Source organism: Protopterus annectens, chromosome 8.part0, assembly GCF_019279795.1.
Source record: "Protopterus annectens isolate FY-2018-M chromosome 8.part0, PAN1.0, whole genome shotgun sequence".
NCBI lineage: Eukaryota > Metazoa > Chordata > Ceratodontiformes > Protopteridae > Protopterus > Protopterus annectens.
Window position 1 is genome coordinate 1,311,093,587 of NC_056741.1, and position 26,708 is coordinate 1,311,120,294.

General features: G+C 38.9%; 1 protein-coding gene across 1 annotated transcript in view; it reads right to left on the reverse strand.

Moving 5' to 3' along the window:
* Positions 1-26,708, reverse strand: part of LOC122809378 — a 385,771-nt gene that overhangs the window by 172,090 nt on the left and 186,973 nt on the right. The window contains exon 6 of the mRNA XM_044080830.1: positions 23,031-23,194. Within this exon, the coding sequence (XP_043936765.1) occupies positions 23,031-23,194 (164 nt within the window). The remainder of the gene's footprint in view (positions 1-23,030; positions 23,195-26,708) is intronic.

Consider the following 26,708-nt stretch of genomic DNA (forward strand, 5'->3'; position numbering starts at 1 on the left):
ATATATATATATATATATATATATATATATATATATTAGTGGCAGTCCCCACAATGTTGACATACTAGAAAAAGGGCTTACACAAACAAATGATTGGTGCCAAAGCCACGGACTTAAACTAAATGCAAAAAAATGTATCATCCCTTTCAGTAAAGGGGAAGTCCCTGCAAATTACAATATTAACAGTACCCCCTTAGCTCAAACCCTGTGGTGATAGATTTGGGAACACAGGTTGATAGCAACCTTAATTTCACTCACCATGTGTCCACAGTGGTAAGGAAGGCCTTCTGTGTTGCACATCTCATAAGTAAGGGCATCGCATCCAGAGCTAAATCAGACCACTAATAGAGTACAATGCTCCCTTCTGTATGTACTTCACCAGACAACTACAGCAGCTGGAGAGACCTCAGAGGTTTCTCCCCAAGAAATTTCAGGCCTTTAACTCATGACATACATGGACAGACTGATGGCCCAGTCACTATACTCTGTATCTTTTAGGCTACTGAGAGGAGACTTGTGCCTGGTCTACAGAGACCTAGCCTGTGACATTAACAGGACATGCTGGAGAAACACATACGTCTCCCAGAGAGTGCCACTCCTCTGTAACAAACTCCCAATTCACATAAAAAAAGAGCTCCTCAATGACCCTATTTAACCGTAACTTAGACAACTGGATGGGAGACCATAAATTTACCCCAGGTATGTCACCTATGTCCCTCGAATAAGAGCAGTCGGTGCTGATCATAGCTTGTGCTGCAAATATAGACCATACAACATGAGCAATAAGGGAACAAGGGTATAACATGGCAAGGCCTATAAAGGCACTAGGGCTAATAGCCTAGTAACCTCCTATGAACATATAAATTCTGCCATCACTGACACTATCACTAAGATCTGTGTCTTATGTTGTGGTATTTGGTCATGGTCCATCTGTGAGAAGACATATTGATCAATCAAAACAAGATGCACAGAGACTGAATTAGTTATTGAACCTGGAAAAGATCAACGCAGAGTTTTCAGCATGCTTGATACCAGAACTATGTGATGGAGGGGCATGGCTAAAATAGCTAACTGAGAGCAGTAACTGGTAGAATCTGTACGACGGAAAATGTTTTTTCATAGGTTGATAGGTTCATAGGATGATACTAGCCTATTGGCCCGGAGGCCCTTATAACCCTAGCCAGGCATTTCGCCCATGTTCCCACAAAGTCAGCACCTGTTTCCCCTGCCCAACAGGGACACAGGTGGGATCCCAGGGGTGTATTTTCGGTTTTCCATCTAGTCATCCAGGTTCCTCTTAAAGAGGGCTAGAGAGGTACTCTGCTTAACATGGAGAGAGAGCTTATTCAACAGATGGGGGAGTTTCTGGGACAAAATCTATCCTGCCAACTAGTTCTATTAATGTCACAGACCAGGTTTAGGCCTTGTGTGCGGGTTGCCTGAATGGAATTTGATTTATGGATATGCAGCAACGCCAGCCTTGATGGTGTTGCTGCATATCCATAAATCAAATTCCATTCAGGCAACACCAGCCTTGATGGTGTTGCCTGAATGGAATTTGATTTATGGATATGCAGCAACACCATCAAGGCTGGCTTGTATGCCAGACAAAGGTCACCTCTGAGCAGTCTGTATGAGACTAAGTAGAGCGACAGAGCTTTTAGCCTATCTGTATAGGACAGGTGTTTGAGACCCTGGATTTTTCTAGTCAGGAACCTCTGTGGTCTTTTCAGCTGCTGCATGTGCTTGGCAAGGTACATGTCGAAGGGGGCATTGTACTCAATAATGGGTCTGATAAGGAAGGAGTACAGGGATGTTATGACCTCCTTGTACCTGGATGAAATACCCTTACTTATGAGGTGGGCCATGTAGAAAGCCTTCCGTACAACAGAGGCAACGTGGTAGTCAAAAATCATGTTGCTATCAACCTGGGTGCCAAAGTCCCTCATGATTGCTTGTGTGCTTACTACATTGTTATTAATGTGATAATTAGTGGGGGACACCATTTTCCCCAAAGGGGATAATGATGCATTTCTTGGCATTCAGTTTGAGACCATGCTCCTGCCACCAATCATTAGTTTGGGTAAGGCCCTCTTGGAAGATGCTCACATCACTAGGGGAATTTAAGACCGCGCCCAGCTTGCAGTTATCTGCAAACTTGGTCAGCCACAGACCACTGATTTTGGCTTGCACCTCAGAAAAAGTATATCCCAAACAGTAGAGGCCCCAAGACTGATCCTTTGGGATCATCACTCATTACGGGTCTAGTACCAGAGGTGGCTCCTATTTTGACTGAGTGGGTTCTATCAGTTAGCCACTTAGCTAACCATCTGGTAACATATGGGTTGATGCCTAGCTGGGAGAGTTTATCTATTATGCCCAAGTGGAGAATAGCATTGAAGGCTTTGGCTAGATCAAGGTAAGTGGTGTGCCCCATCTTCCTCTCATCCATGGCTTTGGTAACTGTTTCAAAGAAGATGACCAAGTTTACTAGGCATGATCTTCCTTTGACAAAACAAAAATGTGTGGGGTCAAGTGTTTGGAGGTTGTCAATATCCTTGTTTATAAGGTCCATGATAATGCATTCCATGGCCTTGCAGATCAGGCTAGTTAGGCTGATGGGCCTATAATTGCCTGGGTCAGTAGATGCTCCACCTTTGTTTAAAGGGATGACAGTGGCTGTGCTCCATTGAGCTGGGACAAAGCCAGTGCTCAGGCTCTGGTTGAATAGGGTGCCTAATGGAGCTGAGAGCTCATGCCTGAGTTCATGTAGGATGCAGCCTGGGATGTTGTCGGGTCCCACGGAGACTGTATTTTTTGCCTTTGAGAGGGCATTAAAGACCTACTCCTTGTTGATGAGAGGAGGAGGGCAGGTGCTAGGGATGTCCTGGTTTACTGATGGGGGACAGGAGGGTGAAGGTTTCACTGAACCTGTCTGCCAGCAGGTTGGCTATATATATATATATATATATATATATAGCATTTGTGTATGTGTTGTTCTTGACAACCAGTTCAGAGCAGATTTGGTTGTTACCTTTGAGATTGCGGGCCTATGTGAAGAAGGCCTTGTTATTGTCCTTAGTGGATGTGGCCAATTTAGACTTGAAGTTAACCTTAGAGGAGTTCTCCAGTGACCTTATTTGCTTGTTCAGACAAAGGAGAGATTGCTTCCACCTCAGTACCTGCTCCTTCTTGGTCCTGGACAGCATTTTTTTCCTTTTATTATAGAGTTTGTTTATTGCTGCTGTCTACCAGACAGGTTTACTTTTCCTTGAGGAAGATGATTTGGTCCTGTCAAGTATTGCCGAGTCCACACACTATGTAGGTGTTCATATAGTTTTTTGGTGTAGGCTTGGACATTAGTGTTAGTTCCATCTGAAGGGATGGTGGCTGTGAAGCTGCTTATAGCTGCTCTCAGGAGATTGTAGTCAGCTTTGGAAATTTTTTTGTTTGACCCTGACAGGGGAGAGGAATCAGGGGAGATGGTGACTTTGAAAGTGATTGCTTTATGGTTGGATCATACCAAGGAGGATGGCACTGTAGGGGTGTTACAGTGGCTACTCATGTTGGTTAGTACCAGGCTCAGGATATTTTCACCTCTTGTGGTGTCAAATCAACTGATCCGATGCATTAGCACTGACAAAGTCAATGAATCTCTGGGCATTCATGTTTGGGGTAGAATATATCTTCCACATTATGGTTGGGTAGTTAAAGTCTGCCAGGATTAGGGCAGAGGGTTGAATCTTGATGGATTCAAGTAAGTCCAGATAAGTGTAGTGTGTGTCCTGAGTCATGGTTGGGGGTCTGTAGCTAACTATGATTTGAATAGGTGTTTTTTCAACAGTTAACTGCACTTGGAGTGTCTCCTATGCATCATACAATTTGACCACCCTGGAAGTGTGTATGTCTTTGATAAATATTGAAACTGCACCTCCTTTGGCTTTGTATATTATATTATATTATATTATATGTTGTTGCCTTTGGTTTGATTAATGGCACTGTGAATTCAGTACACTATTCCATATTAAGTAACACTGATTTTTTAAAAGACAAAGATTTGTTCAACAAATGCTTAAGGGGTTAACTAATTAAGGATTTAATTACCCGATTTTTTTTGTCTAATTATGTAGCAACTGACAAGTGTATTTAAAGTTTGACTTTAATGAAGTTTAACTGACTCTGAAGATGCCCAGGAGGGTGAAAGCACTTAGTCAGTTTTTTTTCTTGTTCCTTATATTTGGATAATAAAGGTTCAGTGATTTTACCTGCAGTGTTACCTTTTGTCAAAAACTGTTTATCCTCTGGGGCTGTGATAAATTTGTTCACCTCCTCAGTACAGGCTCCAACGAGTCTGGACAGCACCACGCCTTTCGACTGGCTACCCACAGGAGCTGGTCAAAAGGCTGAGACACCCAAGAGGTGGAGGGTCGAGAACCAAATGCCTCCAGGTATACTGACTCATCTTCAGAAGGGGAAAGGGTTTTCCAGCCACCTCTCTGTTTCAGGATCTCTAAGATGTCTGAAAAGGAGACATCTTCAGAGGGTGACCATGGGGACCCTTCTGAATCCTCTAAGTCGGTATCCGATGTGACATACTCAGGGGAGTCTATGTGTTTCCTCTTGCACGTTCTCTTCCAAGGGACCTCCTTGGGGGGATGCTCCGGTGAGGTTTCGGAAGAGATAGTATTGCCCAATGGGGGTTCCTGGGGCATTGGGTCTCTGTGGTGGGGTTCGAGGGGTGGTGTAGTGGTTGATACTGGACCCCTGGGGGGAAGAGCAGCTAGAGCCGAGAGTGGAGCAGGCTCAGAGGAAAGCACGTTCCTCATCATCTCGAAGGCACCATGATCCTGGGCCGAGACAGCCTCCCACTCCGAGGAGCCAGGACATCTCCCCTGCACCAAGGAGGATGGCTCCGAGGCTGATGTGGGTGCTGAACTGACATGCGCTGAAGCCCCAAGTTGGAGAGTCAGATCCGACAAGGGTCAGGTTCGATTCACCCCACCGGAACTGACGAGGGAGTCCTGCCCCCAGACACTTCCATGGACAACAACATAGAAGTGGTCAGAGCAGAGATCAGATCCAAAACTCCAGGAATGGCTTTCAGATCTGAAGGTTCCACCACTATGACTTCCAGGCACCTCGGCACTGAACTCAGCTGAGTCATAGGAAGAACTGAAGGTAAAGAAGCTATTGGAGTCGGCTTCATGACCATCTGGGCTGGATAGAATTTTGGCCAAGGCTGGTGTACAGAGCAGCCTTCTAACCTCCCATTCCACATCATCATCCGAGAGGATCCTGGATAATCGAGAGGAATGGGAAGACTTGTGGCTACCTGCCACCGATTGTAGCAAAGGAGATTGCGGCACCAAATGAACTGGGTCCAGGGACAGTGACTGGCTCCTTTCTCGACTACTCGATGGTTCCAGCACTACTCCTGGACCTGACATAGCTTTGTCCTTCTCGGAACCGACAGACTTCGATTCTCCAAGTCTCTCTGATGGCTCAGAAACCGGAGCTGAAGAAGTTGTGGGTGATTTGTCTGCAGGTTTGGAGGCCCGAGTCCCTTCAAGAGCTGAATCAAAGGGCGCCTTCAACAACCCCCTAAGAATGAGCTTATTCTTCCACTCCTGCAGGACTCTTGAGCTAAACCCATGACAGATCGAACAGGAATCTTGCAGGTGGACAGCGCCTAAGCAGTACACACAACTGGTGTGACTGTCAGTGACATCTTTTGTGTTCATGAGTCACACTTTTTAAATCCTGACTATTTAGTCTCCTTTGACATCCTGACTATAACAGATTAATACATTCAAAAGTAGTAACATAATTAGCTTACCACAAAATACTATTAATATAACTACGCAACCAACTAGCAAATAATTAACAATCAGGAGACTAAACAAGCTCTTTTTTTTTTTTTTTTTTTTTTGAGGAAACTTAAAGGAGAGTTGAAGAAAGTTAGAGGAGGGTCTCTAACTTAAACAATGCACTCCTCCAACTGAAGAGATGCCTCTAACTTAAACAGTGAAAGGGGGAAAAAGGGGGAACCCTCTAACTAAAATGGGCTAAGGAGAGAAAGGAAGGGAATCTAGTAACTTAAACAGATTCCTCAGGAGGAAGCGCTAGATACTAGGCCTAAAAGAAGGACGACGGCCAAGTTAAAGTCAAGAGGGGAGACTGAAAGGACTTTGAGAAAAAAAGGTACACAAGACAAGGTAACATCAAACAAGTATCCTATAGTAAATTTTTGCTAATAAGGTAACTAATATACTGAAAAAAGGAGTTCACTTAGCCTGAGCCAGTGAAAAGCAATCCCGAAGCTGCAAGCAGCAAATGAGATCTGGGGAACAACCACTGGGCATCTTGGGATAGGTTATAGCCAGTGAAACCTCTCTAGCTTTAATATATGGCCGAGTCGGAAACAATGCTTGGTTCCAAACCCAACCAGCAAGAATGAAGGCAAGATAGGACAATATAACACTGTAGGCTACATGAAACAAGATAGAATACCAGTGGACAAATAAGAGCAAAGATAATATACTTGGATAGTAAACTGCTTATACCAGAGAGGTACATTAAAAATATCCCTGCATATTAAAGTATAATAAAAATATAAATGCTCATATAATTTTCCCTGAAAGTTACATAAAAGGATATTTGAAAAGATCCTGAAAACTGAAATATCCTGAAAACTGAAATCTAAAGTATGGTTACATGAAATTTGAAGCTTTTTGCATATTGTGCATCACTGGGTCTATCACGACTAGCTGAACACACTAATTTTACAAGTCAAAGCTAAAATGTGTGTGTTTTACTACTGAGTCAGTTCTTTCATTTCTGATAGAGATTAGGGTTGATTTTCTAAGATGTTTGGGATTAAGAGAGGAGAATTTGATTTGAAATGAGCATTATGAAACATTTAAATGCATTATAAGCTATAACCATTCTGTGATCCTCTCGAACAGCAGGTTAATTTCATCAAACTTAGCAATGCATACATTTTTGTGAATTAATTTAATGAGTAAAAGGAGTTTTAGATGTTTGGATTTTTACCATACTAAGGGTAATATGCAAATTTTAGGTATAGTCCCTATACTTTTAAAACCAAGTTAGAGCTTTTGTTAGAATTATTATTATGTATATAATATTCACCATGATAAATGTATAAATGCATTAACTTTTATATTGTATAGTAGTTTAGTAAGCCTAGCTTGCTTGTCACCTTCAAAGCTTTACAGATGACTTCATCTCTTCATGTCTCATTCTGCTCTGCTTTTGTATTTAAAGAGTTGAATATAACAGTGTTTAAATGATCAAATAGTCTAGAAATGCCGAACAGATAATTATATTAACATTACATCAATAGATATGTATGGGTCTATATTAGAAGAGCAAAGCGATTTAAGAGCGAACCCTCTTTCATTGACATGTAAACCCGAAGTCTGAAAACAGCGAAGTTACGGAACAGCTATTTTTTTCCCAGGGAAAAAAATTGCTGGGCCATTCTTGGGACTTTGCTGTTTTCTCCACTGTGGTGCTATCTCAGAGTTGGCATATTTAAGTAGTAGGGGTGTGTGGGGCACAGCTCCCCACATCGGGGGGTGTGAGGGGCAAAGCCCCCCACTTTATTTTGTCTTTACATTTTTTTTGGAACCCCAGGGAAAAAAAAAGAAGTTATGTCTTACCATAACGTTCTGTGTTGTAGATCTTTGTTCATTCATTAGTAATAGGACCTCTGTTCCATCCTCGGAACTGATATGGCCGTTTTCAAGCTCACGCCAGCCAAAAACTCTCAGTGAAGACCTACCCAAATGCCTCTCTCCTAGTTACTCCAGATCGAGTTTGCCCACCCCTAGATAATAGACGCAGTAATAGAAAAAATAGTTGAAGGCTCTGTCTGAACAAATAACCTAACCAGGAGTTCCTAAAGTCCACCAGGAGTCCAGGCAGGGGGAAGGAGGGCGGGAAGTAATGAATGAATAAAAATCTACAACACAGATGGAACATTATGATAAGACATAACTTCATTATCTGATGTTGTAAATCTTTGTTCATTAATTACTAATAGGACCGAGTCCCCAGCTACTTGAGTCCTGGGTGGCCCTAAGGAAGGATATTCCTGAGCACCATAGAACCAAAAGATGCTTGTCTCCTGGAGGACAAATCCAATTTGTAACGAAAGATAAAGGTATGAGATTTTGCCAAAGTGGCTGCTGCGCAGATATCATTCATAGAGGCTCTGGAATGAAATGCTACAGAAGTAGCCATAGATCTGGTAGAATGAGCCTTTATTCTGTAAGGTAAAGATAGCTTATTCTGTTCATAGATACAGGTAATGACGTTTCTAAGCCAGGAGGATAAAACCACTTTGGAAACAGGTTTACCCAATCTGGGTCCTGCATAGGCAGGTCAATAGATTGGTTAATGGAAAAAACAGAAATGACCTTGGGCAAGAAAGAAGGATCACTACGAAGGGACAGCCTATCCATGTGGAAGACCAAGTAAGGTCTCTTGACACTCAAAGCCTGCAGCTCAGGTCCTCTTCTTGCTGAGATAAGTGCTACTAGAAGTAAGGTTTTCCATGACAAAAATTTTAAATCATATGAATCAAAGGGCTTGAAAGGAGGACCTGCGAGAGACTGAAGTACCAAAGTCAAGTCCCAGGGTTCTAAGGGAGGCTTGACCAGAGGTTTAACATGTAATACTCCTTTCAAAAAGGTCTTGCATAGGTGGTGTGACATAATTGAAGAATTATCAAGTCCATTATGAAAATTGGCGATAGCTGCTAAATGCACACTGATCTTCGATACTGAGGCTCCTGCATGTAAAAGAGTAGTCAGGTATTGTAGGATCTTTTGAATGGGCATAGAGAAAGTATCTAAGTTCTGATCTTTGGCCCAAATAGAGAACCTAGTCCATTTACTAGAATAAACTTTCCTGGTGGAAGGTTTGTGTGAAGCCAGAAGAATTTCACAAACAGGAGATGGGATAGGAACGTGGGAAACAAGATCTGGAGTAACTAGGAGAGGGGCATTGTGGGTAGGTCTTAGCTGAGAGTTTTTGACTGGTGCAAGCCTGGAAACAGCTGTATGAACCGAGGTCCTATTAGTAATTAATGAACAAAGATTTACAACATCAGATTTGCTGTTCCATAACTTCACTCTTTTCAGACTTCGGGTTTTACATGTCGATGAAAGAGCATTCGCTCTTAAGTTGCTTCACTCTTCTACTATAGAGCCGGTATGTATCACATTATTTTTCACATTATTTACTATTTGAGATTAACTGTGGTAGATTATTAGTCATTCAAGTTATAATTAGAAGAAAATAATTCTAAATATCAAAATATATAATTAAATGTGTAGTCTTTTAACTTATATATAATAATAGATCAATTATTTGTAAGCTACAATAGCTTTTGGCTAGTTCTTTATGAAATTTTGGGTTTTGGTTGGTGGAAAGTTAGTTTGGTTGTTTATCTATTTGATAGGCAAATTAGTAACTTTTGTATCCATGGATGGTAGTGCTTTATTGGTAATATATACAGCTGCAGTTGTATATTTGTTTCTGTTTTTATTGCTTAGGAGTTTTAGTAGTTTAGTGGGTAGAAAATAATTCAAAATAATACAGAAAATAAGATAGTGTTAGAGGTATACATTAGAATTCTATATATAACAACATCAATTTCGTAAATAGATATATCATACTATTTCTTGGTAAACAAATCTACCTCATATACAGAGTATTGATAGTTATAATCTACTATCCATTAATGTAAATGGATGAAATAATGGCAACAAAAGGAATGCATTAATGAAGTATTTAAAACTATATAGAGGGACATTATATTTTTTACAAGAGACCCATTTGGTAGATAAAGATATACAATACCTACATAATATAGGCAATGGAGTGGTATCATCTGCTTCTTTTAACAAAAAAAAAAAGAGAGGAACTGCTACTAGGGAAAACATCTACTGTAATGCCTCGGGTTATGGAATATATTAATGATCCTAAAATAATGTACACATCTGTAGTAATTAAGTATAATAGAAAACTCTAGACTAGGTAATTTTTACTGGATTACTGAAATAGGTGCAAGAGCAGCTAAAGATCACTTACATTTATTACAAGGTCACTGGAATGGTAGTTTAATTATTAGCTGGAGATTGTAACTGTACATCTAGTATTGAAGATACAAGTGAGAAGAAGAAAGCTAAAATTCTAGCATTGGCTAAAACATTGAACTAGCATGATTTATGCTTCCATGGATTTGCTCAATAAGATTAATTATTTTAAAACTATTCCCTGCCCCCTATTTGATCATAATGCATTAAGTATTGACATATTAATGAATTTAAGGACATTTTAAATTTATAGAATTCTAGTATATATGATGAAATTAAAATAATTTTAATAGTTACCTTAAAAAACAAATATAGGATTTCTATCATTGAATGACAATGGCCAAGTTAATAAAGTCCTATTATGATATTCCTTACAAATGCATATTAAGGATAGAATGGGAAGATGGTCTAGCAATAAAATGAAAGCGTGGGACAATGAGTTACTAGAAATACAAGCTGATTATACATAAAGCAAGTTCTTTACAACAAACATATTAGATAATACTGAAACTATTAAAAATAATGACAAAATATAATATGATTTTAACACAAAGCAGAAATAGTTCTAGAAAAATTAAAACTACAAAGTTATGCAATGACTCCAAAAACATCTCTGCAGATCAGCTAAAAGAAGTAAGATGTTAAGCAAAAAGGCCCAAATCAATGCTTTTTGAAATCCTCAAACTAATAAGCTTGCCTCAGATATAGAGCAAATCATTAATATCTTTAAAAGAATTCACAAGGATCTTAAAATAAAAATATTAATTTCGATGACTGCAAAACTGATAAGTATTTAAAGAAGAATATTACTAATAAAGTTAAATGATCAGCAATTTCACATTTTAATAAACCTATTTCTCTAAGTTAAAGATGTTTTTAAAAAGGTAAACATGGTAAATCTCTAGTGTTAGATGATTTAAGTATGGACTCATATAATCTACTTCCGTTATATATATATTAGAATTACTGAGCGAAAGTTTCAGGATAATCCAGAGTGATAAATTAATTCCTCCCTCATAGTAATTTCACCTATTCCTAAACAAGGAAAGGATAAACATCGAATTTTGTCATATAGACTAATTTCATTATTAAATGTAGATTATAAAGCATTTACTTCCATTTCCACCATAATATTAAGAGACATAGTAGATTAATAAAGATCAAACAGGATTTATAGTTAATGGCTTAGCTTATAATATCAAAAAGGTAACAGATGAGGAAACTGGAAAGGTTCAAGAAATATCATTATTGAAATGTAATAATAATAATAATAATAATAATAATAACACTGAAACCACACTGATGAATCAACTACTATTTATTTATTTATTTAAATTTGTTGACCGGGAGTGTCCGACTGGAAGTAGGTCCATTTTCAGCAGAGGCCCGGGGAGAAAAGCTCTAGATAAGGAGAAAAACTACTAGATAGTAAGTTAAAAGATACATATAAATATACTGGAGAAGGGCAATAATTAAAATATTTAAGAATAAAAATGTATCAAGATGTGAGTAATATTAGTAATCATAATTTTGAAAAAAATAATTGAAGTGTTACTCCTTATTAAAAATGGAAGAAGTGTTTTTTTTTTTTTAACTTTTGAAGATAGGTTAGTTCTTATTAAAATGATTATATTACCTAAGATTATTTATATATTACACTCAACCACCTTAATATCTGATAAAAACTATTAAATAAAATGAAAAAAATATTAACTTCATTCTTACATAATCATAAAAAATGAGAATTGTATATAAAAACCATATTAGACTTTGGGAGTATGGTGGTATTAGCTTTCTTGATATAGAATCTTATTCCATTATTGCAAAGTTTAACTCGATTATACTCTGGCTAGACTCAACTTATACTAAACACTGGAAAACCATTCAGGAACAGATTATATTAAATTCATATATGTCTATCAACTATGATAAATTAGAATTATATAACAATCCCTTCATTTGGTTAATAAAACATACTTTAGAAGGAAATTCATTTCAGTCCTCAGACTCTTCATATATGAAATCAATCATAAAAACAGTTAAGAAATATCTTTATAAAATCCAATTAATTTTAAAATGGAAATTGTTGTGCTTTCCCATTGCATACATGTCTAGATTTGTGGCAACACAAAACTCTGCTGAAATGACTATATTAAAAAGGAATGGGTTAATATTATGGTACGATTGCTCTGAAAAATGGGCTAACCAAGTCATCAGAATATTTAACAAAATTAAGTTGGGTGATTCTGTTAATCGGGTAATACTATCCATTGGAAAGAAATTAGATTAATTTGTAGATAATATGACTGATAAGGAGTAGAACGCTATTCCTCCATTATATGAATATATGGCTGCTGTTATTCAAGGTAAATTAACCTACAAAGGAAATCTGTCCAAGTTATATAAGTTAATTATAAATAAGTCTGAAGCAAAGTTTTGGAATTTTAGAAAAAATGTGCTATTTAAGTCAGTCAAACATCTTCAAGGCTATACTGGAAAGTTTTTATGCGGAAATATATACAGTGTTTGTTACTACTTATAAAATTTCCAAATTTAGTAAAGTGGCTTTTTCAGCTTGCTGGAGATGCAATAAGGATGTAAAAGCTGATTGGGCATGTATATTTATGAATTGTGAGAAATTAAATGTTTATTGGGAAGAGATAAGTAATTTTTTTTCAAAGGATTATGGTCCGGTAATTGGTTTAACTAAATCAGCAATACTAATGAATGTTCCACTTCCTTTATATGTAAAGGCTGAACAACAAAAATAGTTTGTAGTCTCCTTACAGTAACTACAAAAATTGACACAAAGAATTGGAAAACAAACTCAATCCATACAGTCAAAGAATTTCTAAATTTAGGGTTCAGACACCTGGGGAGCAAGATATTTACCTGTGGTACATTTAGTTGGGGACATATGGCTGAAGTGACATTCAGCTGCAGAGAAATATGGCTGATGTGAAATCACTTCGGGCAAAGAGAAGCACATACTGCCAGGCTCACAGCTTCAATAACCAAGTACACACGTGCAGAAGAGGTAATGAGTGTTGTGCTCAGGGTACAGAACGTGTTTATGTAACTACAACACGTAAAAGTGTGCTACAGCATGGAGGAAGTCTTGCATGCTACTGTAGTCACATTTATGCTTCAGTATGCATTTTAGGTAATATTCTCTAGACAATGAAGAGAGTAGTGGTTCACACACACCAATTATAAAGGCACTGCCCATTGTGCATTAGATTTTTAATGGCAATGACATGCCAACAAACCAGCCTGCTCCTGTAGCCTGCAATATTGCTTGCTGTCTTATGTTGTCTTGGAGGCCATGGGATTATTTTCCCCCTATACATTTGGTTATTGAAGTTATTAGCATGGCACTGCATTGTCCGCATTGCCCACATGGAATCTGCAACAGGCATTTTTCTCTGCAGCTGAATGTCACTTCAGCCATGCGTTCCCAACCAAATGTACCAAAGAGAAATGTCTCACTACCTAGGTGCCTGAACCCCTAAATTTATCAACGTTATGAAAAACTGAAAAATAAGTGATTACAATAAGGTCTGTATATTATATTAAAACATGCTGAAATGTTGGCATTGAAATACCAAGATATTTGATTTGATAACTACATTGGATTACTCTGATGGTTTAATTTATTTCTGACACTATATAACAATATGTGATATTGAATGTCTTTCTTTGTGTATATATTTTATATATATATATATATATATATATATATATATATATATATATAAATATATGTCAAATCACTAAAAACATTTTAAACAAACAAAAAAAAGAAATATGTGATGCATCAGTGAAAGTGTAGGTTGAGAAACCTGTTACTGTACCTGTAGGGGTGACCAATATCAGTGAAGAACCCATTGGGTTGGGAGGGTGACCTAATGATGAAGGTCTTTGCCTTACACACACTTACAAGGGATAATTGGCTAGGCTTAAAATGGCTCGCAAGGGCAGTTAGCTTAGTATGAACCTATGAACAAATACTTAAGACAGGAAGTTCAGTGAGTGCAGTTGAGAATGAGTTCAGTTCAGAACACATTCAGAAGAAGTCCCTGAAATGCTGGATGATACCTGTTTATCTGACTGTTCACAACATAGGTTCATAGGCAGGTACTAGGCTATTGGCCCTAGGGCCTATATAAGCCTAGCCAAACGGTACCCTGGCTTTTGCCACCCAAGAAAATTATTTTCCTGTGCCCCTGTCAAGCAGAGCCACCGAAGTGATCCCCGGGGTGAATTTCCTATCCCCCATCCAATCACCAAGATTTTTCTTGAAGAGTGCTAATGAGCTTTGTTTGATATAGATAAGTAGTTTGTTCCAGAGTATGGGAAGTCTCTGGGACAGAAATCTATCCCTCCAGCATGTTCTGTTTATTGTGGTGACAAGGTTTAGGTCCCTAGAGCGTGTAGCTCAAAGGGATTGGTATTTCTTTACGTGGAGCATGTCCAACAGCTCTAGGTTTGACATAGCTTTGTATGTTAGGCAGAGATCGCCTCTGAGTAGGCGATATGCAACAGAGTAAAGCTGGAGTTTTTTGAGACGGTTTGCGTAGGACATCTGTTTGAGGCTGGTAATCCTCTTTGTGAGGTATTTCTGTGACCTTTCCAGTTGTTGTAGATGTCTTGTGAGGTACATACCAAAAGGGGCGTTTTATTCTATAATGGGTCTAATGAGTGATGAGTAGAGGGGAACAATGACCTCTTTTTTACTTGGATGAGAAACCTTTTGTGATGTGTGCCATGTAGAAGGATTTCCTGACTACTGTGCAGGGGCGGCCTGTGCTATTGGACTGCCGGACTTGCAGCCCTCTCAACTGTAAAATAAAGAAAAATAAAGAAATAAAAAGAAAAAAATATTAAAAAAATCTAGCCCGGACTGCTGCTGATACAGTCTGGAGCATGCACAGATTGTCTCAGCAGCAGTCCTGACTGGGAAACATGAAGAACGGAGCTCCCAGAAGTCTATGCAGTTTTAAACTGCATAAACTGTCCTGGAACTCGCTGGGAAAACGCATCAGGGTCGGACTCCAACATCAGCAGTCTGGAATTTGCTGCAGTCCCGTTGGGCAGGGTCTGGTGTGGATTGGAGTTTGCTGCGTGGGCGGGTTTTCATACTTTACTCGGACATGGATTTGGATTTATGCTACAGGGAAAGATCTACTACAGGTAAGTGAGTGGACAGGGATGTATGGTGGTTTGCTACAAGGTGTGTGTGTGTGGTGCAATATACTGGTGGTTAGACTCATGGTGGTGTGGTAGGGAATACCTCAGGCTTGAACCCTGTACCTTGTATGCAGGTGTTAAAGAGGTGAATTCCCTACCCACCACCATTTGTAAAAAAATTGCAGATTTTTGCCTCATATTTGATCTGATCTGTTCCTCATAATATCTGTGGTTTGTAAATGTTGCAATGCTTGATATTTGATGCTGCAGTGGTAGCATTGTTGCCTCACAGCTGCAGATTCTCAGGTTTGATTCTTGGCTGAGGTGCCATCTTTGTGGGGTCTGTATCTTCTCCCTGTGTTTGTGTGGGTTTGCTTTTGTGTCCTCCCATGTTACAAAGACATGTCTGCATTATTTCTTCCTGGGCCTCTGCTGAAAATTGTTTTTTTGTTCCAAGTCAGACTGTCCTGATTAACAAATGTTAAATAAAATTGACAGGCATTTGAATTTCAGACTTCAGGTTTCTGAATGTTTAATTCATTACATATTTGGTAGTGCAGTGGCAGTATTGTTGCCTCACAGCTATAGGTTTTCTGGTTTGATTCTTGGCTGGGGTGCCTTCTGTGTGGAGTCTGCATCTTATCCCTGTGTTTGTGTGGATTTGCTCTGGTGTCCTGCCATTTTACAAAGACATGTGTCTACAGTATTTTTCCCTGGGCCTCTGCTGAAAATTGTTTTTGTTCCGTCAGAAGTAAAACTGACAGGCATTTGAATTTCAGACTTCATATTCTTCAGAAAATACACAGTAAAACAACTTTTTATTCTAGCAATAAATATATAGTAACGCAACCTTTTATTATAGCAATTTTCTAAGTTTATAAGATGACTATTTGAAATTTGTCCTTATTTTGGGACTGTATTACCCTGTTATTGGCTTTGTCCAGGTTTTTTGTGCTAAGGTTGACAGCTATGGCAAGAACTGAATTCACTGAATATGTTTGAGGGCTGTATTCCCTCATTACTGGGTTTGTCCAGATGTTTTGTGCTAAGAGGTTGACAGCTATGGTGAGAACTGTATTCATTAAATGATAGCCATTTAAGTTTCAGTCTTCCTCTCTTTCACAAAGCAGCTGATTCGGCGTAGCGGTATGTTGCTATGACTGTTTTGCACAGGGACCTTCGCAGTAAAATGTATGGTGGTAACACAGCATTTTATTCTAGCAGCTTTCCAAGATTATACAAGCAATGTTTAATGTGTGCCTGGTTTTTGCCCTTTTGACCCACGCCAATAAATTTGGCTTTTTCCAGATTTCTTGTGCTGCGAAGTTGAGATGCAGTTGAGTATTGAGTAGATTTTACAAGGAGCTGAGAGCTGCAGGGGAAGAGAAGTTTAGTGCTGATTATGCTAAGTCAGCTTGCATTGCTAATAGCACAACAGGTTGTGTATTTGCTTTTGATGCAGAAGGTTGTTGGTTCTACTCCCATAAGGGGTGAATGCTGCCGCACTGAAAGTTAAGATACTAACTATGAGCCTGTTATCAGTTTGCCATCCATTTCCTATTACAATATTACTAGCTTATGTTTAATGTAATTTAGGCAATTTATTCCTTGGGGGCATCAGACACTTTATTTTTCGATGAAACCATGAAATATAAAGGCGATTGCTAGCAGCAACCTCTTCATTACAAATTTATTTAATGTGGAATTATTTAGATGACTTTTACTACTTCAGAGATTGTGCATATTTACTGATAATGGTGGACTGTAGAATTGTGCATATTTACTGATAATAGTGGACTGTAGAAGTTTGAGTAGACTTTTATGATGGAAATGTTCTGAATTGGGCAGGTTTGTCATTGGTGCATGCGTTTTGTTTCATTGTTTAATGGAAAAATGTTCAAAGCAATAGGAAGGTGTATCAAAGAGCACATCTATGTTTCATATGCAAGGGGCCTATGATTTGACAACAGCCCAGAATTAATCTTTATCTGCCACGGGTAAAATGTATTTTCTTTGAATGTGGGTTTCAATGTTGTTTCAATGAATGTGACTTTCAATGGCAGAGACGTTTTAATGCCAAGTTTGTTTAGCAGATGTCTTAGTGTTTTTGCTGTAAAATGCAAAATAAAACTTGCAAATGAAGTTCAAATCATCATAGAAGTAAATCAGTATGCACGTTAGTGTTTATGGTAAATGGAGTGAAATAGCCAAGTAATGGATCATTGGAATGGCTGCAGGGGGAGGCTCCATTTGACCATGGTTTTGTGAGGGGGAAGGGCGGCAAACTTAGGCGGCCCCAGCTGAACCATACCTCCCAACTGTCCAGATTTTCAAAGAATGAATAGATTTTTTGCTTCTTATTTTTGGTTTGTTCCTCATAAAATTTGTGGTTTAATGGCAAATCATTTAGGAATTAAGTCACTAAAAAATGACACTGAGTTTCAGACTTCATAACCTTCAGAAAAATGCATGCTAAAGTAAGATCTGTTCTATCAACTGTCACAGTTTATACAAGAGCAATTTTTAGTACTGTTTATATGTTCCCCCAATATATTTGGCCTTGTCCAGATTTAGTGCATTAACAGGTTGAGAGGTACATGCAAATAAATTGCTTTATAGAATTAGGCATAGCCAAACCTCTCAACTGTCCCTGATTTTGGCTCAAAATGTTGCTCTTCCCCTAATGATCCCTCAGCAAAATAGCAATTTTGGAAGAAAACATGGAGGGTTTATAATTAAGAAATAACTGTAATAATCAGTTAGATTACTTTTATTTCAGAAATGCATGTAGATTATTTTATTTTGTCAGCTGCTCAAGTTAGCAGTACTAATATTAAAGTATCCCTTCTTTGACAGGTTCCCAGCTGTATTGTGTTGCTATTTTATATTTTTACATCACATTTTTGGTCCATTTTTCATAAAATTGTGTTTTTTTGGCAAATTAGTGACAAATCATTAAAGACTGAAGTTAGAAAATAATGACAGACATTTGAGTTTCAGATTTCATACCATTCAGATTTCATACCATTCAGAAAATTCATACTAATGCAAGACCTCTATTATCTTTCTAAGTTTATAAGAGCAATATTTTAAAAATTGTCCTTATTTTGGGCCTTTGTCCCATTTCTTTGTATGGCTTTGTCCAGATTTCTTGCTCTGAGGTTGAGAGGTATGACAAATGTGTCAGGGCCATCACAAGTCAGCTAGCGACATTTCAAACTGTGACATACTTGTTGCACCCCACTCCCCCATGTAGTGACTCTGGATGTGTCGAAGCAAGGCAAGGAGTAGTTATGCAGTGTAAATGTGCAGAGTGCCCCCCCCCCCCATCCATGTTAGACACAAGTACTAGTGTGGCTTTTCATCTGTCCTTGATTTTTACAGAATGGTCTGGTTTCTGTCATTTTTCTACTGTTGATTTATGCTTATTACTCAAAGTGCCTGTTGCTCAGTGTTTAAGTAGCAATACTTTAATGACCATTAGGTAAGCTTGGCTGAGATTGCAAGATGCAAGTAAGCTTTAATAAGCATACTGTTAAAGAATTGCCAACATTGAAAGCCTTTCTGTTGCCATGTAGAGAATACTTAACTAGATAATGTATAAGCCTTGGGTATTGAAATGCATATGCCAGTATTTGTAATAAAGGACAGGATTACATTAATTTAAGAGTCTCATTACACTTGGAGACTTCCAGTCATCTCTGCAGGCTTTACGCATAAACAAAATGCCAATCGTGTGGTCCATAACCTCTACAGTAATCCTTTTAGTGTGGTCCATAACCTTTACAGTAATCCTTTTAAGTAATGTATCTTGAGCTTATTTCTTGTTTGCTTTTCATTTTTTACTTTGATCATGTTTTCCCCATGAAACAAGTAGATGTCAGGCAGCAGGTCTTTTTTTGGATAAGGAACATTTTTAAAAGTGGGGGCCATCAGAGATTTCTACTTTAAGCATGTTACTTGGTACTTTAATAAAGCTGAATATAAATTATAATTAGAACTACAGTGCAAGAAGTGGTTTGAGTTGAGTGCTGCTTGTTTTTCTTGTACTTGATTTTGACTGGCATTCCATTGATGTATTTAAAAAAAAGTAATTTATTTTTTCATGCCTTACAACCTTTTTTGTTTCCATCTAGATATTAAGCTGTCATGCAGCCAATGCATTGAAATATTTTTATTCTTCTACACTTCATTTTGTCTTGATTGGACTCTCATAATGACGGTTTGGCACCCAGGGCAGTATATTTAGTTTTTGTGGGTTTGAGCATAAGCCCCTCCCCTTTCTAGTTGGCCACACCCTTTCCCATTGACCCCACCCATTCAGCTGTCTCCTGCAGCCCCCCTTTGATTTGAAGTCACCAGCCACCACTGCTACTGTGGCGATGTGATTATCAAAGGAGAGACTACTGTCCACCTGTGTCCCAAGGTCTCTTATCACACTTTCGGTGTTAATTAGACTACCGCCTACAGGTCAGAGGAGTTTCATTATTTGAAGAAAGTAAGCCTGCAGAGTGAGTTTTAAAGTTACATGAGTAAAAATATTGAGTTAGAAAAATAAGAGACGTACAACTGTTGAGCCATTTTATTGGAAATTGGTACTGTGGAGTGAAGTTAGTTAAGTTCTGAAAAGTTTGTCTCTCAGAAGTTGCTTTGCTTAGGCTAAGATCTACCAGGAGAATTTGTATTTTTTGGGGGGTGAGGGTTACTATACCTGCTTAAAACCACATTAAGTTATACTCGGAAATGGTTCTATTAATGCAATTATTTCTACAGTGCAATAATGATCAGCCTGCACTTGAGAACTTTACCAGTATTTTTATGCTTGTATTGACTTATTTCCTGTAGGACTGTGAGCAGTTAACAAGTAACCACAGGACAGTCTGCTTGTCATAAACAATTTAAGAGTAAAGTAACACTGTCCTGTCTCTGGTTCTCAAATGATTTGTTTTTATTAAAGACCTTCTTGCTCCTCCTCTTATATTTTGTTAGCAAAACAAGTGAAGATATATCATAGCATATGCAAAAGATATATATATATATATATATATATATATATATATATATATATATATATATATATATATATATACACACACACACATATATATATATATTATTGCCACATGTGTGTGTGTGTGTGTGTGTGTGTGTGTGTGTGTGTATGTATTGATTATATCATGAAAAGTTGAAAACTCATAAGAGAGCATAATGAAACATTAAATTCTTCACTCCCAATCAAATAACCCTTATATCAGTAAACCCATGACCGAGTGTCATCTTGGTAGTGGTACTGTCAAGGATAGGGTTTTTACTAAAGTAATGTGTGGGTTTAGCTTTAGTTTAGGATTACGATTAAGGTTAGCACACGTGTAAGGTGGGCGGGAGGGGGTTTTGCCTATCAGTACCACTACACAAGACAGAAAGGACACAGATCACACACAACACAACATAAAACATGCGCAGCACTGCCATAACCCTTATATGTACTTACCTGCTATTATAACAATGTCTTTTACATCTTCACATCTATCACTTTTTCATTCAAATATTAATTTTCCTGCACAGCCCTATTTACCTGCAATATATAAAGCTAAATTCAACCACATGTGGTTCATATAAATGTACTCATTTGTAAAGTCTCTTTTTTTACACCCCTAAAAAAAATTTTCAACCAAATGAATATCTATCTGTCTATCTTTTTTTTTTCTTTTTCTCATTATCTGTCCCTCACAAACATGACAAAAGGAAAGATGCTGGAATGAGTCAGGTGGACATCGTAGGTTGATGAAACATTCAAAAAGCTCAAAAAAAGTCTTTGTGTTGAATCAGTTTTGGTACATTGGTGTCTCCTAAACTTTTCAAATGCTGTGCTACTTACACAGACTCCTCATAAGATGAGTTGGGGGCAGTGCACACCTAATGGCTAGAAAGTAACAACACCATTAGCTGTCTCAACAGAAAGATAAATACAGCTGAGCTAGATACTCTACAGCTGAGAAGGAATGCTTCTCTGTAAAACAGACGTTCCCAACCATAATCTCTGTCGGACTGAGAATTCATGATAGTTACAAACCATGGCTGACTTCACCAGCAGAAGGAAGGCAATCTCTGATGGTGGGCCTCAGTATTCCAACCATTCTGCTTTCACTTTCAACACCATCCTGGTGTTCACCATCATATGAGGACAGTACGTCTAGGGTTCACAGACCTTCCAGCAGGCTGAAGTCATCTACAACACAGTACGATGGTAACATAGAGAAAATGTTTAGCAGATAGCATTGATAACCATAGGTATAGACATGTAGTAAACCAGACTGTAATTGTATCAACCAGCATCCTAAGCCAATACCACAAACTCGTGCCCCACCCCCTCAACAAAACTTCAGATGCCAATTGGGTGGTTTTCTGAAGACAGTACTCAATCGGTTGCCCCCTCCAGAAAAATCCACTCTTTCTCCTGACACACCATCCAGGTGGCCAGATACATCACCACACAAACACCTACCCACCCACCCTTCTGCCCCAGCCAATCAGGTCCCATTTCTGTGCCATGCTCCCAAGAAGTTGCTAAAGTTTATACCCTGCACAGATTGCTGCAGTGCTCAGATTTTAGTTTTAAAAAAAGGAACAAATCCTTTCTTTTTTAAACTGTAGCAAACTGCTTGAGGCAAATGTAGCAAACAGGTGCTACCATTTGTAAATACTCTAATGTGTTTGCAGCTGATTCACTGACATTTCATAGCAGGTTCATATTACTGACACAGAAATCTGGTGATATAAATGACTGAAACTACATTTAACTAAAAATACATTTTACTGAAAAACAATGTCATCAGAATACCCCTACATCTCCCTCTCCATAGCACCAATCTTATATATTCTAACTCAACCATCAAATACTTATGAAGAAAAAAAGACTATACACTGTGAATCAGTGCCAGTGCACAAAAAGAACTATCTACAGAAATGGGAGTTGTTGGATCTTTCGGCTTTTCCCGGTTAGGGGTCGCCACAGAGGAACTCTGGTCCGCTAATGATTGGCAGTAGATTTTTACGTACCGAGTTGCTAGCCCTGACGCACAACCTTCAACGAAGGTATGCCCATTCACGCATGTCTCCACACAGAAGACGCTTTAGCTGAGAATCAAACAGGACAATGACTTACTGTGAGGAGACAACGCTACTGCAGCACCACCATCTACAGAAATGGGAGTACAGTATAGTAATGCTCACTGCCAACCTATGCAAAATCCTCTAAATTACAACAAAACACTAAAACTACCATCTATAGACTTTTAAAATTTCTGTGAAATAACCTATCTGTCTAATGTAGTTTCAGTCAAATGTAGTTTCAATCAATTGTATCACCTAATATCTCTGGCAGTAAAATGAACATGAGGTCAAATGTCACTTACCCAATATATATTTATGTATAGTTGTGTGTGTGTGTATATAGTTGCAGTACAGAAAACCTCTTCTACTTCCAAAAAAAAAACAGTATTGTGAAAAAAATTATTAGCAGAGTGTTTTTCTCCTTCAAAATGATATGCAGTTTTGAAAATAACTTTTGGCTTGACATCACTTCATTTGATTTACCTTTCCCTCAAATATAAATAAATTTTAAACAGTACTTCTCCAGCTTCCATCAACTGCAGTAAACCTGGAACAGTGACTATATATCACACATTTGGTTCCCATTTTAGCTATCCTTACCTCAGCTCTGTGTAAGACTGGACATGATCAAGCCTTTCCCTCAGCTGCAAAATTGGATCCGTTTCCTTTTGAAGTTCAGAGTTGCTGCTTTCTTGCAAGGAACACTGTTTTTCGTCAACAGAAGAGATCAGGAGATTTGCTTTGTTCATGTCTTTGCAGGCATCCTAAAGGCAAAACAAAACACATCACAAAATATTTCTAGTGCTCAGTGATAACAGTTGCTACAGGGTACACTATCATTACAAAGTGTTTCCCGTTCCTTCTTGCATTTACATAATGACTACTTAACATGGCCTCCTTAAAAAAACTGTCAAGATTGCATCGTGTAATTAGGTATCCCCTTTTGCTACCAACTATATAACCACAAACATCATGGAGTAAATGCAATAAACTCCAGTGGCAACTTCATCAAGTTTCCTTCCAAAGTCAGCTCAACATAACCAGCACAGGGCTACCATAGCTCGCAAGTTCAGCCAAGCATTAGACCATTTATTTATTGATTGATTGTACATCACCAGCTTATTAGACATAGCTTTACCCAAACTGCTATATGGACATACCTCTTTGACTGTAGTCTTTTCAAGAGATTTAATAAATATGGAAAAACAGAGTGTGGTGTAGCGTGACCAAAAGATGGGGATTCAGATTGATAGAGATGCTGTGGTACCATTTGTAATGCAGCTTCATTAGTATTAACATTAAAGATGTATACTGTATATCTAATATCCCTTTTATAAATAAAAAAGATATAGACACACACACACACACACACACACACACACACACACACACACACACACACACACAAACATATGTGAAGTTGTATGTATTATGTTGCACGGGTTGTTTAAAATTGACCTTAACATTATACTGAGCATGTCATAGTGGCTGTAGTTCACTTTGTCAACTGCTGAATTTGACAACAAAGTGTACTTCTATGTTTTTTTATCAACTACACTCAACACATTATTGAATGTAGGTTCATAGATGTGTACTAGGCTAATGGCCATGTGTCCTTTACAAGCCTAGCCATAGGATTACCCTGGCATCATGCCACCTGACCTTAGTTCTCAGTGCTTCTGGCAAGTAGAGCCACTGAAGTTATCCCCGGGGTGAATTTTCTATTTCCCATCCACTCATCAAGATTTCTCTTGAAGAGAGTCAGCGAGGTGCTCTGCTTGACATGTATGGGAAGTCTATTTCATATCATGGGCAGTCTCTGGGTTATGAACCTGTCCCTCCAGCATGTTCTGTTGATTGTGGTAATGAGGTTGAGGTCTCTGGAGTGTGTGATGCGGAGAGACTGGGATTTCTTTAGATGAAGCATTTCTAACAGAGCTGGGTCAGATATGGCTGCTCTAAGTAGGCAATATGAGACAGAGAATAGTGGAGTGTTTAAGGCCTAGGATCCTCTTTGTGAGGTATTATTGTGGCCTCCCCAGTTGTTGCAGGTGTCTAATGAGGTACATGCCAAATGGGGCATTGTACTCGATGATTGGCCTAATGAGGGAAGAGTAGAGGGAGACAATGACCTTCTTCCTGGATGCAAAACCCTTAGTAATGAGCTTTGCCACATAGAAGAACTTTCTGACCACAGTGGCAATGTGGTGATCAAGAGAGGTTGCTGTCAACCTGTGTTCCCAGATCTCTTATAACACCTTCTGTTTTCAGTGGATTACCCTCAATTTGATAATTCATGGGAACTGGGTTTTTCCCAAAGGGGATGACGACATTTTTTGGCACTGAGCTTAAGGCCATGTTTCTGACACCAGTCATTGGTCTCAGTGAGGCAATTTTGTAGGATGTCAACATCACTTGGTGAGTTAATAATAGCTCCCAACTTGCAATAGTCTGCGAACGTTGTCAGCCAGAGTCCGTTCGTGTTGGCCTGGACTTCAGAGAAGTAGTTACCAAACAGGAGAGGACCCAGGACCGAACCCTGTGGGACTCCACTCGTGAGTGGTCAGCAGTCTGACTTGGAGTCAGCTACTTTCCCACTATGGGTTCTATCTGTGAGCCAGTTTCCAACCCACCTAGTGATATTAGGGTTGATGCCTAGCTTAGTAAGTTTTTCTATGATTCCTGAGTGGGGAATGGTATCAAATGCCTTGGCCAGATCAAGGTAGGCTGTATTAACCACCTTGCCTTCATCCACATCTCTGATGACTGACTCAAAGAAGTCGACCAAGTTGAGCAGGCATGATCTACCCTTCACAAAAGCAAACTGTGTGGCATCCAGAGTTTGGAAATTCCGTATCCTTGTTTATTAGGTCTATGATGATGCATTCCGTAGCTTTGCATATCAGACTTGTCAGGCTAATGGGGAGATAGTTCCCAGGGTCTGTAGTCGCTCTTCCTTTGTGGAGAGGGATGACGGTAGCAGTGCGCCATTTGGTAGGGACAAAGCCTGTGGTGAGGCTGTTATTGAACAGGGCACACAGATGAGGTGCCAGTTCACTCTGCAGTTCATGTGGAACACGCCAGGGATATTGTCAGGTCCCATAGAAGTTGTATTCTCGTCCTTGGACAGTTCTGTTTTAACCTATGCAGCAGTAATACTGGGTGACTGGCAATCTACTGGTATTGTGATTGGTCCTTTGGGTAGGGGGGGGTAAAGTTGGCACTGAATCTGTTGGCCAGTATATTGGCAATATCTGTTGGCTCGGTATAGGAGGCACCATTGTGCAATAGCTCAGAGTAAATCTAGGTGTTGCCTTGGAGATTATTTATATAACTATAGAAGGCCTTGTGGTTGTCTTTACTATCTGCTGCAATTCTGTTTTCATAGCTAGCTTTAGAGGATTTAATGAGGGATCTCAACTTTTTGTTGAGGCTGATAAGGGAGTTTTTCCAGTCTTAGGACTTCACCTTATTCCACATCAGTTTCCTCCTTCTGTTGCAGAGTTTTTTTATGGCAGGGGACCACCAGATTGGCTTACTGTTTTTGGAGGAGAGTGTCTTGGTTCTATTGGGTATGGTGAGATCCATGCATTTGTGTACGTGTTCATACAGTGCATTGGTGTATGATTCGACGGTTATGCAACTATTCTCCATTTGAATGGGTGCCGTGAATTTAGCCATCTCTGTTTTTAGGAGCCCAAAGTTAGCTTTGGAGAAGTTTTTCATGGCGGTTACCTTTGCGGGGGGTGATATGGATTTTCAAGGTTTAGTTTGTGGTCAGATCTAACCAGGGAGGAGCTGACTATTGGTGTAGGGCAACGGTCGACCATGTTAGTAATGGCCAGGTCAAGGATGTTGCTACCTCTAGTGGGGGTAAGAATGAGCTGGTCCAGGGCATTGGAATTAATGAACTCCAGGAAATGTTGGGCAAGTGTATTGGTACATGAGTAGTTTTCCCACTTAATGGAGGGGTAGATGAATTTGCCTAATATGAGAGTGTTAAATTAGACCCCAATATTCTCCAGGGTGCTTAGGAATGTGGAGTGTGAGTCTTGGGACATGGTTGGGGACCTATAGCAGGCTACGACCTGAATTGCTGTCTTACCCAATGTTAGCTGCACCTGAATGAGGAATGTTAATCATAAGATGTGCTTAGGAACATAGGAGTGTTGATTGTTGCTCATTAGGTGTGTTCAGACCATATGCTTTTAGTTAAGGTAAGATGGTTTGTGTTTTGATACTGCTAGAGTATTCTTCATTAGTCATACTGTCTTTTTT